Here is a 15,795-nt window from a genome sequence, read left to right on the forward strand (position 1 = left end):
CCAGTTGCGTTGCAACAAGGATTAAGTGAAGGAGGGTCACTCTGAAGAAGGTTATTAGTACCTTTGTAGAAATATAAAAGAAAATTGGAAGATGAAGCATCTTTTTCTGCTCAGGAAAGGACTTGGAATTCCCAAATGCAGCAGTTAAAAGTTTATAGGATAGTTACAACTTTTGCTGTTGTGATACAGTTGGTTGGTGTTTCTTTGGATTTTGTAGGTGAAGCAGAAAACTGGGCAAACCCTGGAACTTTTGGAGAGGACCTTGAGTTTTCAGCAGACATAAAATTCAAAATGCAGTGACACAAGTCAGGTTGGATTTACACAGAAAATGCTGCACACAGGTCCATCTGTGGCTCTTACACAGCAATAGGTGCTCAGTAGAGGTACCAGAGAAGGAAACTGATAAGATGATTAATAATGACATTCCTTTAAAAATAGGAAATGCAAGTGATTAACAATTCCCTTGGAATATCCATGAATTATATCCTTCTGGGATTGGTTTAAATCACTAAAAAGTGCTCAGCTTCTACATGAAAAAACACTTGAATGTCTGCTTTTTGGGTTAATAAAAGTCCTCTTAAGCCTCAATTCCATAACCCCTTACTCCTGCACAGAGCTTTTACTTGTGTGAGTAATCCCTTTAATACTCCCAGGACTGAGCACAACCAGCAGGGTTTGTGGAACTGTACCTTTGGAGACCAATATTTTATGTTGGCAGTTTGATGTTGGCTCATCTCCACTAATATGACTTGTCTGTGATCAACCTGCTTTCTAAATATGTTTTATGATTTGTAACTTGATTGAATAGCAGTGAGCTGTAATATTAGAGAACATAAATAATGTGACAGCAAGAGATGTATAATCCCACATATGTGTTATCTGATGCTAACATACTCTTAATTAACTTCTCTTAGATATTTTGAAGTGTAGTATTTTGGATCCAGACATCAATCTTGGGCAAGAAGCTCATTGTCAAGCGTGATGAATAATATCCAATTTTAGTTTTTCCATATGTTTGTGCTAAATATATGCCACAGATCCTGGTATTAAATGGCAAACATTTGGATTCCTTAAGTAACTGTGTGCTTTTATAAGTTACAGTATTTTCTGTGGAGGTTTTAAAGAGAGTAGTTTAGTTTCACCTCAACATTTTAGGCACACTGTGTCTTAGGTTCACTGGGTTTCACAAAGAGAAGAATCTAAAACACTTTGTCAGTGTTAGGGAGAAAGAAGTGATTCAGGTTCAGAAGCAGACCTGATTAGAAACAAAACTGATTGAAGAAAGAGGCCAAACCCCTAATTCTGTGTTATTGCAAAGGGTTTCATATTGCTGAAGAATCAGGTTGCTAAAACAAAATAATATAAAAGAAATGTTCAAGGATTGCTCAAAGCACTGGTGCTCTCAATGGTAGAGTTTGGCTCAAGTGAAGCAGGAAAATTTATTTCAGAGCCAAAAATGACTTCTTTGGCTGTGACCAGGATTTCCTCTGCCCACCTCTGGGACCTGAAAGTAGAGGTAGGAAAATCTGATTTTGGAGCCAAGTGTGACTTGTTTAGTTCAAGTCATAATTTACTGTTCTTACCTTGGGGAGCTGAAACTAAAGCAGCTCTCTCCGAAATGTTGATAATGGGCAGCTCTGAAGTGCAGGCACTGAGCTCCCCTTCCCAGAGAGCATTTCTGCACTTCCACCTCTCCAGATGCTTTTGATCCTGCTACAGTAGAGTGAATTAATCATGGAGCAGCCAGGAGAACTTGACCAAAATGCAGAAAGTCAGACTCTTTCACATCAGCAGAGGTGCAAGGCAAATAAACTTGGTAAGGCTGGGAGTTCTGAGCAGTGGCATTGCTCAAGTTTGCCTTTAATGGGAATTATTTCCCATAGTTGCCATAGGGGGAATATTTCCTTTGTTTCCAGTATCATAACTTGTAACACGAAGGAAAACATCACTTCAATTACAATTTTCTGGGGTTTATGTAACTAAACGATACAAAAATTTTGCAGCTTTTTGGCTGAAGTTTCTTCTTCTCCTACCTCAACAAATTGAGATATTTCTATCATTTCAGAATAATGACATGTTTCAATATTGAATTTCTAGTCCTTGTGGCAGTTTTTAAGCCTATATGCTTTGTGTCCCTTGAAAGGAGAAAGAAACTTGTGCTACATAAGTGGTTGCTGAAATAATTCATTTTTTGTTTACCATATTCTAGGAAAAGCAAGATTTCTAAGAAAATTGTTATTTTAATATTTGATTTAATTGAATTATTATTATGCTAAACCAGAGTTGAGAAACATCCCCTGCACTGTATTAATTTCATCTTGCCTTTGCATCACTTAAAAATGTATTTTCACTTCTTAATAAAAAATATGGGCAAACTAGTACAAAAAGTGACATTTTATGGGGAGGTCATTGTTGTGTTATATTTAGTAGAAAATTCTCTGTGAAGTTAAGAATTTTTTAGAGATAGAAGACTTTTAATTTCTTCTTTATTCCAGCACTGTGAGAAAAATTACTAATAGAAAGTGGGGAGCAGAAAACCATTTCTGAAACTTTCATGGGTGCTGTGGTAGCACTGAGATACCTTAAAAGCCTTTTAGTTCCCACTTTTCTGCAAATAACAATGGTTATAAACAGTCCAAGCCATCCACACTCTTCTTGCATCCAACAGAAATTGTGTTAATTAAGAAAACAAAATGATTTGAGAGACTGAATTTGTGGGAGCCAGCTGTAAGATCCTGTGGAGCACAGTGTTCCTGTGGCTGGGAATGGGGACATGTGAGTTCAGTGTGACAGGTAAGACAAGTGGATGGCATTTCTGTTCTGCTGGTGCCAGGCTAATGTCAATATGTTGGCCCAGATCACAAAATCATCCCTGAATATATCCCGAAGTTAAATAATCCTACAAATCAAAACTTTCCCTTTGCGTTTAATAGTTCACTTTTCCAATCCATACCAAAAATTTCCAAGTGATTTTCTTGTGTTTATCTTGTCCTTAGCAAGTAGTGGTGACCTTTAAGTTTTTCCTTTGCTGTCAGAGTGTGTTGAAAGCTCTGAGAGTGAAGCTCTCACCGTGGGGATTTGTAGGGATGAGTGACACTCACACTCCAGCTCGGCCGCAGCACGCGGAGCACAGGCACCAGTGTTGGACCTCAAGGGAACCTCCTGGATTTTTTTCACTTCTGCTTCACTGGAAATGGATTGAATTTTCTCTTCAGAGCGGAGTTTTGGTTGCATTAGATTTTAATCAAGTCACTTGTTCACAGTCCCTCAAAGCCTGCGAGGCTGAGATGAGTAGATGGGCCTGGGGTGAATGTGCCACGAGCTTTGTCAAACCCAAAAACTCCCGGATCTGGGGATGCCACACAGTGTAGCTGACAATACTAAAAGTGTTCAGTGCTTGCAGTGTTACATAAGCTTCCCATCTCTCCCAGACTGGGATTCAGAGTCAGAATACCGGGCAGGATATGGCCATGAAATACCTGGTGAGTTCAGGATAAGAGCAATTGAGCTTTGCACAAAGCAGGAAGTGCTGCTTGGCTGCCCTGGGAGATGGCACTGGCCACCTCTGATGGACAGGGCTTTGTCTTTGGCTTGTTTGCCCTTATCTTGAAGTCATATCTCATATTTAAGCTTTTGGGTTATGGGGAAGCAAGCCAGCAGTGTTTTTCCATATATAGTTTATTTGCCACTTTTGTGCTATGTTTTTAATCTCAGTAATTTTGGATTATATCTCCATTCACGTTGCACTGTTCATCTTTCCGTGTCCCCTGTGAGACAGGGCAAGCCTGAGATCTGGATTGCTTCCTTTTTTTATTCAGTGTTACCCAAGGAAGGCAATTTTTATAAGTGCACATAGAAATTTTCAGGCAGAAAAGGTCACTTGAACAATTTCTGTGTAACAGCATCCTGAGGATAATTGAGCAGTACAAAGTATTGATCATGTCTCATTCACAGTTTGGGGGGGGGGGGTTGTTGATGTTTCATAAGGAAATGCAGTATTTATCTGTGAAAATAAAAGTGTTATATTTGTGTCTAGTGACCTGATTTAGGTATATGAACTCATTAGAATGACCTTAATAAATTATTGTAATCTACAGATTCTAGTTTGGTAAAACACAGCGAATAAGCATTTTCTTATTCCTTATTATTTATGTATTAATACTGCACTTGGAATGCTTGGAGCATTTAAAGATAAGATCCTGCCATAATATCTTTTTCCTGTGGGTTAATAAATGGAAATACTGTGTTTGGAGACAGCTTTGAGTGGGTCTGTGAGGAGTGAGGATGTTTGAAGCTTTTTCTGTGACTCACCCAGGCCTTTACGTGTGCATTATTTGTCTTAAGCCTCACAGCCCTTGTTACTGCTTTTGAAGTGAGTGAAATGCTGCACTGTTTAATGCTGCTTCTATAAAAGAATTTTCAGATGTAAAAGAAAAGAAATGGGTTTTCATGTCTTAACTTTTCTCTACTCACAAACTTTTTATGGTTCCTTGGCATTCGTCAGGAGGAAAGTAGATGGCAAGCGTGTTCCTGAAAAATCCTAATTATTGCTATTTCAGGTGGAAGAGAGGCTCTAAGGGGACACGTGAGATTTTTAGGATGGGAGATCTGCTTAAAAAACATTTAAATGTCTTTTTTGGGGTGGAAGCAGGGAGTGACCACCTGGTATTTTTTCTGTTTGTTTATTTTTAAGACGTCGGGAATTAGTAGATGTTAAACATGAATGTGGCTTTTAACAATTTTTTTGGATGATGTGAGCAATGGTCTTTGTTTTCATTACTATTTTTCCTCTCATAAAACCAGAGAAACAAGTTAGTGGAATGGCAGAAAGCATTTCTGTCCATTTTCTGTTTTTTCTTTCCGTGGAGGAGAGTTCTGGGGAGGAAAGGGCATGGGCTGATCCAGGTGTGGATGTGCCACCTCTGCCTGTGGCCATGCAGTGACACAGGCCCAGCTTTATTGGCCTTTTCCAGCTGTTTTCTCTTCCTTTAACCTACCAGAGAAAACAGGAGGCAGTTGGAGATGTTTGTGAGGTCATGTCCTGTAAAGAATAGGCCTGACTTGTTCAAAACAATTTCTAAACTGTTACTTATATTTGTTCTTAAAAAGCAAAGTTTGCATTTGGTTCGGTGAAGTAATGCATTAAAAATACCCCTCAAAATTTTGCCAGTTGAAGTAATAGCAAACATAGTTTATTTTGTTGATTTAAATGGCACAAAATAAACAAATGGACTTAGTCCTTTCAACCTTCGTGTCGTGGTACTGGCAGTGATAAATCAGTTCACAGTATTCAGATTAATTTTTCTTTAGAAACAATTAGTCCATAATAGATCAATATTTGTATACCTTGCTGTTAAAGACTGTTAATTCTGAATAAACCTGGTTGAGCCTGGTGTGTTGCTAAAAGGCTGCAGGTTGTGTGTGTGAATTTGCAGGTTATTTTGGGGATCAAAACCAACCTGTAGTTTTTTAGTTACTTCTCTCAGCTTTGTGCCATGAACTAACTCATATTATCCATGGTCAACAAAGTGTAAATCAATTTATGTATTTATATATCACTTGAATCCTGAATAAGTCTGAGTTTCTTCACATGAAAGAATATCACCACAGGTAACTTATTTTAAAATCGAATGTAACAAATGTCGTTTAATGTTGTTGTCATTGGAGAAAAACCTCTGTTGCTAATTTTGTTTGAAAAATACACTGGAAAATCCTTTTGAGTTGTAGCAGAAACTGCCTCCAAGTATCTTTCCAAGCCTTTCAAAAAAAAAAAAAGGTTCATGGCATTTATCTATTTTCGCTGCTATTTCCCAGTTAATATTCCAGAGTGAAAGATGTCGAACTAATTAAGCATTAAAAGCAGGAGAGGTTTGCAGGTAGAACGTGGGGAGATTTGAGTGAACGTGGCTGTGCCCATGACCTCCCAGACAGATCAAAGCCTAATCTGGGTGACAGCTACAGGATGGCAGAGCTTGCCAGGGGCCTTGTGCAGCTCTTTGTCTGCAAATCCTGCCCGAGAGCTGGGAGGATGTTTTTAAGGATGAACAGGTAAAAGTAAAAGGCTGTCTTTTGACATTTTAACTAATCCCTTCTAGCCTGTGGTTTCCTGCACATTGTGGATATTTGCTAGCAGGAGGCACTGGCTTTTTCACATATGTAACATGTCAGCTTGAATCTGGCGTGGGGTTGATGGGGGGGAATGCAGCAGTTCCACAATGAAATAGATTCTGATTGCATTAAAATGACAGGCCCTGGCCTTTTACCTGCAGCAGCCTCCCCATGCAGACTGAACTCACAGCAATGCAGGTTGTCATCAGCTCCTGCTGAGACAGGAGCACTGCAGTGACAAAATAGAATGGTTATTTTCTGGTAACCCTTTCAAAATTAATATATGGAAGTTTTAAAGATATGTTACACACTTAGAGCAAGGGATTGGGGTTAAAAAAACCCCAAACTCATGGGGTTTTATATTAAAAAATGGGTTTTATATGATTTGAGCAATGAAATGTCATTGGTGGTGTGCATGCGAGCAATAAACACTTGATAACACTGACATATATTAGAAGAATGTGAAAGTAATGTATTTTATTTAGATGATCTGACTGGTTTGCATTTTACTGCTACTTCAGTCCATTTATACACGTATTTAAAAATAATGTCATTTTTTCAGCATAAGACACAGGACCACTTATTCCAATACTGTTTGCACAGTCTGCAAGAGGCTGATGAACCTCCATTTGTTCCAAATGGCCATAATCTTACTGATAACAAAATTCTTCAAAAAATGAAATTGTTATAAAACTTACCAGGACTAGAAGACAAGTGCAAAACACATACAGGAATATATTGTCAATGGTTATGTTTTAAAGGCTTCAGTGAACTTTCCTAACATCGTTCCTCATTTCCAAGGGTGAGCAGTACCCTTTTCTTTCTCCAGGTAGTATTTCAGTTTGTAGAAATGCACAGATAAACTCAAGTTCCTTTTTGAGGAATGGTTTTAATGTTCATAAACCATTCAGAAGAAATCATCTTCTGTTTGGAAAATTATAAAGGAAACCTCACATGCCAGTCAGTAAATTCTGAGTGACTGGAGCAAATATTAAATCTGTGAAATCAAACTGAATTTACTTTCTGGCTGTAAAGATTGAATTTGTAAATTTGACAGGCAATTTAAAGGGCATAAGTACATAAAATAAAATTTCTTATCCAAATGCAACTTGAAAGTTACCTGTCAGAAGAGGTTAGAAGTCTGCTGTTTTCTCTCCTGAAGCGTGTCCTTTCACTTGTCAGTTTAGAAAGGTTAATACTGTACAAAAGAGCAACAGAAAGACCCTTTTTAGTGTAGTTTTATGTTTGTTAAAAAAAAAAAATCTTGCTGAATAGTAATGATAAATATTTTTGATATATATAATGTTCTAATGCACATTGTTCCAGTTCAGACCAGGCATTGTGTGTGTGGTTATCCATCAGATTGGGAAGGAGAGGCAGGGATTTCTTGGGCAGTTGGTTCCCAAGATTTTGAAGCATCAGGGATGTGTTTTTTAAAAAGGGGAACATGTTTTTCCCTGTCTGATCTCCCCATGGCCTGCAGGCCTTGGCTGCCTCTTTCTCTGGTAAAACATTTCCAAACCACAGGAGGTGATGCCAAGCTGGGAATTAGGCTTGGTGTTGCTGACTTCTGGTCCTTGGGAGAGGCCACTCTGTCTCTAAAGCTCTTTCTCAGCTTCTGTAGAGGAAGAAAAGTTGTATTTGCTTAACCCTCACTTGGGAAAAGTAGGGTCTGGTCCCAGCTCTAGATGAGGAGTCAGTTTTGTGATAAAGGGAAGGATGGAGATCTCCAGTGGGTCATTTCCTTCCAGAAGAGCCAATAAAATGGGGTTTGGAGTCCATCTACCTGCACCTGGTTTGGGGTTTTTTGCCTGTGTGAACAGTTTATCCTTCTCTTGCTGGCACAGATTTAAATGAGTGTGTGGTGCTCATGTCAATATATTTAAGTTATTGGATCACAGCTAAGAGCAATTTTAGAAGCCAGAATTGGTTAGTGTACAAAATACAGAGTTGAAACACCAAAGCAAAATTTATATATTCTCTTATTTAATCAATGTTTGCTTGTTTTCCCCTTCTAGAATATCTCTTTTTCAACATCATTAATAAACACAATATTTTATGGTTTCTTTCTTAGGTTGAATTGAAGAGGAAGTACAATGACCAGCACAAAAGTACAAGAGGCCTTTTATCAGGGAGTCAGTGGTATGAAATTCAAGCTTACAGAGCTCTTAACCAAGCCCTGGGAAGGTGAGATAAACATAACTAAAACTATATAAATTTGTAGAACGTATTTTTAGGGAGATCTTTAAGGATTTGTTCCCCACTTTTAGGACAAAGGGGATAAATAAGGCCAAACCCCTCATATTGCAGATTTTGTCTCTTGAGCTGCTCTGTGCTGACAACTCCCTGCTTTTCAGCCTGTTGTGTATTTGAACGTTGTTATAATTCAGAGATTTTGTTTTACATTCAGAATCCACTTCAATTTGGTTGAATTTTTATTGCTCATAGTCCAGATATACAGGGGAAAAAAAGCATGAGCAGAGACAAATGGTTCTTGAGCTTTAAAGCAAATGAAAATCCTTAGGACTTTTCCAATGCACTGATTGTTCACACTGTCAGTGGGCTCAGAACAGTTGTTTGATATTTAGCCTACAAGTATTTTTGAAGGGGAGAAATAGCAGTGGGGTTTTTCAGACCTTTGCAAAAGGTCAATTCAATTATTGTGCTCACTGATCTCTTCCCAGATTTAGAAGAAGTGGTATAGCTTCCCTTTCCTAGATGGAAAAATTCTCCCAAATGTTATTAACAGGGTAGAATTAATTCATCCTCCTTCAACAAAATTTATCATATAAATAAAGATTAGAACTGTCATCCATATCTGTCATAGGTGCTGTGCCTCTGTCATAGATACACAGAGCCACAGAAACATCAGCTGGAAAGCTCTTCTTATTTGAATTAGTCCTAATGCAAATGTGATGACATAAATGAAGGCTTAGAGAGAAAACTGAGAGAAATTGAAACATTAGGAAATCTCATTGTGGGTTCTTGTTGTTACAGGTCTGATTTCTTAAATTCCTCTTTGGAATAGAAGAGCATTAATTAAAATTTCTTAAGAAAAAGCTCAGTTGGGGAATACCAATAGTGAAATAATAACTGTGAAATCAGCTTGAACTTAAATCAAGTTTTAGTGACAATTGCTTATTTTACAATTTATCATTTGAATGGTCTAAAATGAAGAAAATAGACTTCCATTCTGACACAAAGGTACAAATTCCTTATAAAACCAGGAGCCAAAGCCCTTGCTGACCTGAGATGTGGGGAAGGATGAGGGTGTATGAGGAGGATTTTGATAAAACCAGAACATTCCACTCAGCTGGCAGGAAGCTCTGTAATATTTACACTGCCCAGTTATGAGTGGAAAACAAATGATATGGTTTGATTGGCTGTTGAATATTGGTGTGCTTTTTTTTTTTCTTAATTTAACTGTTTTCATGTAGTAAATTCAACAGTTGAAAGAAAATTAAGCTTCTGTGGCATCCATAACAATTTTTGGTGCATACAGTAGAAATGCACTTCCTGTATAATTTTGCATATTCCAGCTGATTTACTGCAATCCCTGTTTCCTAATTCCCACAGATTTTTGCTGTGGGCCCTCTAATTACATAAACACTCTTTTTTTCCCCCCTCACTTTTAGGTGTATAAGGCACAGGAATGACTGGGGGGCTCTTATTTTAGTTGACGACCGCTTCAGGAATAACCCCACTAAATACATAACTGGTAAGGGGTAAAATCTTTTGGAGAAACTTCCTAATAGTGAAGAATACTGAAAACTCAGAATTACAGTAATATGATTGTACAAATAGAGGTGAGTAGGAGGGGTCAGAATGTACCACAACCAAGGAACAGAAATTGAACTGCTGAATATTCGATATACAACAAGGGTTTTCTGTTTATAGTTTTATACTGGGTAGAAATAAATGCAGATGAAATAAAACAAAACACGTGCTGCATACAGCCTTAAAAAAGAAATAAAAATTAGGAAATAAACTGCTGAGGAATGAGTTCTTACCTCTGTTCCTGCCCTTTTTGCTGGGCAGAGCTGAGCTCACTCAGCCCATGCTGGGCGTAGTCAGCAGGTGGAGCTCAGCTGCTGCAGTTGAGTCCAGCTCCTTCTCTGATGTGTTTGTACTAAAAATACATTGAAATTATTGGAGTAAACACAGATAATTCATATAGGAACACAATTAATCTCTGTGTTCAAGACTTGGTAAGATTCCTTTCTCTAAAAAGTAAAACTTCACAGAAGAATGAAGTTCTCTGCTGTGGGTTTGGGTTTTTTTGGGGTTTTTAATTGATATTGAAAGGATTTTTAAATGGGTTCAAAACCACTTTCTAAAACTGAGGAAGTAAGTCAGTTTTTGCTTCACCCTTGTGTGCTCCAACATTATCTAAAAAGCTGTTATGCTCAAGACATCTCGTATTTGAGAATTTTAAATATTCTTTTGATAGAAGCAGGTTTTATTATATTGTAAACCGTGGAGCAGTTGTGATTCTTTCTGAGTTACTGTTACTTAATCTGAAACAAAGTTGTAAAAAGCTTCATTATATTCAAATTTTTATCAGACCCTGTTAATATGATAATAAATAGCTGTACTCTGTGAAGGTTGCTTTTAAATAATTCATGATAACAAGCAGAATGAACACCCAGGCATCAAAGAAATATAATGATGTTTATGCAAGGCAGCAGTTTGACCCTAACAAAAAGACTAGTGAAAAAAGGAAAAGGCTCTTAATAGAAAAAGAAGGATATTTTTACTATTGCTTATCAGATTACTGCCATTTCCAGCCCTGGAAAGGAGGAATTGCATTGTTGTAGTTTCATGAGCAAACTCGTGAAATCTTTGAGGCTATACCTACACAAAAATATTTGCACTCTAGGGTGCTATTTACTGATGTGAAATACCTGATATAGCTGCTGTCATTTTGGAGTCAGAGTTTTTTTTTCCCTAGGATTATCCAAGTGGATCCGTCAGCAGATCCAGCACCACGGAAATTTCGGCAGCGCTCTGGAATCCCTGCACGCGTTTGCCCTCAGAAACCAGAGGACTGGGGATGCTTCCTCAGAGCACAGCAGGGAATTCCCTTCCCATTCCAGGGACCTGTCACAAGGCTCTCAACAAGAGGCAACCATTCATCTGTCACCAGATGTTCCTGCTAAAAGTCAGGGGCAGAATTTGGGCTCTGAAGTTCATTTTACTGCAGCCATCAGCTCAGTTCATCCCACAGCATCAGATCAGCCAAGTTGCAGCATGGCAACAGTGAAACGAAGTATGTTCATTTCCATTGGCAATTTCAAATGTGGAGTTCCATCTTTTGTGGAGGAAACAAATGTTTTTTAAAATTACAGAAGTGCTATAGTGGAAAATTATAATTATTCACAAATGTGGATGAGTTGTGCTCAACAGACTGAAATTAATTCTCGTTCCATCTGGTTGTCTTAAAACAATAATGTTTGATAACTTTATAGAACAATCAAAAATGTTTTCATTTTAATTTCCTTTTCCATTGAACACTATGAGTATAATTTAAAATATATTTGAAACACATCAAGATTAGCATTATTGCAAGTTGAGTGCCCTGGTTCGAGCTACATCTGTTGTTTAGACATTGCTGTGAGACACCTTCCACGTGATCTCCTCTAGCTCCAGCTTCACAAGTAAAATCCATCCCTCAATTTTAGGAAAGCTTATGATTTCATTTCAATCAAGAAAGAGGTGAATAAGATAATAGCACAATAATAAAATATTATAAATTTCAAATCCAGTCATACTCTACCTTTATATGCCTGTTAATCTATTCATTTAATTAAGACAATTCATGTGTGAGGATAGTTGTAACATCTGGGCTTTTGTTTGTATTATTGTTTTTAATGAGTATTATAAAATCACTGTAAACCTAAAACAGTGGTGATTTTGATGTGCTAAACGTGCTGTAAATCAGATATAATTCATTTGTTTTGTGATTTTTCCCAGGTGACCAGAAAGTTGATGTAGAGAGCCATTCTCACCATGTAGAACAAAGAAGGAAACATAGGGACTCCACCCCTAAAATACCAGCAATTAAAATGGAGACAGAAAAAATGAATGGATGGACTAATGCTGATATTGTGGAAGAGAATTGCTGCTCTAAACCACTGACTTCAACTCCTGTGGCCAAGAACTGCAGGGCCACAGCGAGCAGCAGACAGGAGCATGTGAATTGGCCTAGTGACCTTAGTGATAATTTAAATCAATGCCAATCATCATTAATTGCAGAACATAAACCAAGTGGACCAGAATCATGTTTGGAAACAACTCATTTTTCAGTTCAAAATATTGAGGCTCCAGCTGCTGAAGGACATCCTGATAAACTCCAGCTTCCAGCTAAGCCCTGCAGGGATTTCCCTTCAGCAGCAGGGAGAGCTGAGCCTTCAGCATTAAATGTGGCTGAGGATGAGGATGAGAGCATTTACTTCACCCCAGAACTCTATGATGATGCAGAACCAGAGGAACAGAGAACTGAACCCCACCTTCCAGCCTGCTGTGCTGTTGGGAATTGGGTGGAATGTGGGAACTCCACAGTCCCTGCTGATCTTTTTGCCATCAACGCCGCAGAAACACTGAATGTGACTGAAAAAACTGAGGCTGGCAGGAGAAGTCCCCATGGAATTATGGAAAATGAGAGGAGCAGGGACAGTGCAGTTGATGCTGTAGAGGTGGCTGGTGCAGCAGAAGCAGAGCAGGGAGGATCTCAGGAGATGGACACCCCTAAAAGGAAAATCAGCCTTTCCAGATCCCGAAATAAAGGTGTGTCATCCTTTCTGCTGGGCAATAGTGGCACCAGGTGACAATTTCTCTGGGAATCATGGTGAGCAGCCCTTAAAACACCACAGGGCAGCTACAGCTTCCTTGTCCTCCTGGATCAGAAGCTACCCTCAGGCTCCATTTCTCATTATATATTTTGGGTTTTTCCTGGGAGAGTTTTGCAATGTGCAGTTTTCTAGAGATACAATGAAGATTCTTCATCCTGACTTCATGGCTAAAGGATATCATGTCTGGAAATTCTAAATGGAAACCCAAGTAGGATCTGACTTGGAATTATTGGTTTGTCCATTATGGATTTAATTAATCCACCATTAAACACAGTCAAATAATGGTGGTTTTCCTCAGAAAGCAAAGCACCCATTTAACCAAATGATGGTTTTCTGTACTTGTTAACATTCTTTTTAAATAAAACATATAGAACAATATCTTTGCAGATCAAGTAATAGATAGATTGAGCCTAAATACCAAAACAGGTGTATTCTTCAGTACTTCGATTTCTTCCAATTTCTTACATCAAAATGTCCAGCAGGAGCTGTGTACCTTTTGATATTTATTGAGGATGAGAGGCTTCTTCAGAGAAAAACTTGAGGTTTCTTTACGTTTTCCTTTTGTGAGAGGATCTAATTTCTGTTGGTTGGATTCTGTGTTTATTTGTGTCAAAACCTGTTATTATTTCTATGTCCTATGAGCACATTTTACATGTAACATATAAAATGTAAATTGTACACAAAGATCTTTGAATCTTGCCCAGTCTATTTTTTTGAAGTATTTTAAATATTTCTTTCATTTACTGCAATGAAAACAGCCAGGATTTTTCTGTAATAAAACATATTGATGTCTCAAGAAAAGATTGTTCATTGCCATCCTAGATTAATATGAAGATGCAGGATTTTTGCAATCTAAAGATTGGCTCATAGGTATTGATATTTTTTGTCTGAGAGTAGAAATGCAGTTATTAACTGGTTATTTTCCACAGAAGTTCATCTAAATAACATTTTGAACCCATCTCTACAGAGCTGTGAACATGCTCATATCAATAGGATTTAAATTGTGCCCTTTCTTTACACAATAAATTCACCTTTATGAAATTGGGCACTGTTTGCAGGAATGGCAAGAACACGTGCATTTCTTTAATTGGCAGTATTTGGTATAAGGCATTTGGTTCAATTTTTGCAATACTGATGATCAAGTTTCCTTGGTTTAGGTTTCCTGGATTTCACTGATGGCTTTGATTTAGTTGGGGTGGCAGAAATTCCAGTATTGAAAACATCTGACACATCTAAGGATAAATATTCTTCATTTCTGTTTAAATAATGATGAAGTTACTGTTGGTTACTGGCCTCTAGAGCTGTCCTGGCAGCTGTGGCAGGTGCTTTGCAGCCACATTTCCCAGACTGCATGGGCTTGATCCTCAGTTTTCCTAAAGCAAATCTTCTGCACCAAACCACTTTTTGCATTTTTGTGTATCTAAATAGATAACAGAAATCACTTAAGCTTTGTGACTTGTCTGCTCATCCAGTGGCCCACAGCCTCTTATTTGTCTTTCAGAAGATTTGTCTGTCTTTAAATCCATAACACTCAAAAAAAAAAAAAAAAAAAAAGAAGAAAATCCATCTACTTTTTCTTATCTGGAGCAGATTGTTCCTTTCTTGATCTTATGGTGCCTCTTCCTTTGATCAGAAATCCTTTAAGGCAAGGCCTGCTCTGTGTCAAACCACACTCATTTCCAACACCTACACTTTGTATCAAATGAACCATTATTTTAAAAATATGTATTGAAACATCACTCGATACCGTGTTTTCTTGAAAAAATTTCTATCCTCTAAAAACTCAATCAACAGGTGGATAAAACCCATTTGTATTCTGCTGGGTTTGGAAGGTAAGGGGTGGACTGTTTCTTTTGGTGCAGATTCATTCTTAATTTATCTTTCTATTTAATAACTGTGCTATTTGATATGTTAGAGGTAAGAATATCCTTTATAGTTAATATATTTATGGTGATTCTCAGAATTAAATGCTGCCCAGCCTGCAAAATGTGGTCAATATACCAAATTTCCTAGTTATTTATTTGGATTTATCATATCTATCAAGGCTAAAATATTGAAAATTCTTTTCCTACTTTGATATAATTGCTCAGTATAATCTCTGTTGCCTAAAATAATAACAAAATCTTGAATTTATTCAAGGATTGAAAGTTCAGAGGAGATGCAGGAGAAGGAAAGCTGCCCTTAGGCAAAGTGGCTCCTCCCGAGAGAGAAAGGTACCACATCCATGGATTAAAGTACCTGTTCTGAGTGGCTGCTGAATGTTAAGGTGCAAGGGAATTAAGAATGATTTATTATTTAATTTTTCAAGTGAAATAATACAATGAAATAGTTTCTTCCTGATCTGTGGATCTCTGATTTACACACTCAATAGATACCTTTGTTTCTCCTGGGAAGCAGGCACCAATCATCCCAGACTCCTTTGCAAAATTCCCAACAAATTGATAGCCTGCAGTGTTCTAGGCCATAAAATACCTCATATTTTATATGACAGTGTTTCTGTTTAAGTGAGGTTAAGCATTTTTAGCATGTTGTATATTGAATTATTAACTAATATAAATGATAAACATTGACCAGATTCCTTTGAGTATTTCAAGTGCTGTATTTCTCTGAAGCAATTTTAATAGATTTAATTTTATTTATATTTAAATGTTCCAATCTGCACAGTTAGAGTATGCAAACCAGTATTTACATGCATTTGTGCATTGCTTTGTTAGAAGGAAACACACAACCAGCCTTGCAGGAAAGGACTTTATTGTGTTGTCTGTGGAGCTGAAATCCTGCCCAAAGCACAGGGTAAGAACAGTTGTTTCATTGGGAAGGATGGGATTTCTGATCC

At 37.7% G+C, this 15,795-nt stretch overlaps 1 protein-coding gene across 5 annotated transcripts in view; it reads left to right on the forward strand.

Annotated features, from left to right (window-relative positions):
* BRIP1 (BRCA1 interacting DNA helicase 1) overlaps positions 1-14,945 on the forward strand; it is a 48,619-nt gene extending 33,674 nt beyond the window's left edge. For all 5 annotated transcript variants that reach the window (XM_069033461.1, XM_069033460.1, XM_069033464.1 and 2 more), the window contains exons 17-20: positions 8,183-8,295; positions 9,744-9,826; positions 11,060-11,377; positions 12,082-14,945. In XM_069033461.1, coding sequence (XP_068889562.1) covers positions 8,183-8,295; positions 9,744-9,826; positions 11,060-11,377; positions 12,082-12,935 — 1,368 coding nt within the window. In that variant the 3' untranslated portion in view covers positions 12,936-14,945. The remainder of the gene's footprint in view (positions 1-8,182; positions 8,296-9,743; positions 9,827-11,059; positions 11,378-12,081) is intronic.
* The last annotated feature ends 850 nt before the right edge of the window (positions 14,946-15,795 follow it).

This window comes from Aphelocoma coerulescens, chromosome 19 (assembly GCF_041296385.1).
Source record: "Aphelocoma coerulescens isolate FSJ_1873_10779 chromosome 19, UR_Acoe_1.0, whole genome shotgun sequence".
In the NCBI taxonomy this organism is placed as follows: Eukaryota; Metazoa; Chordata; class Aves; order Passeriformes; family Corvidae; genus Aphelocoma; species Aphelocoma coerulescens.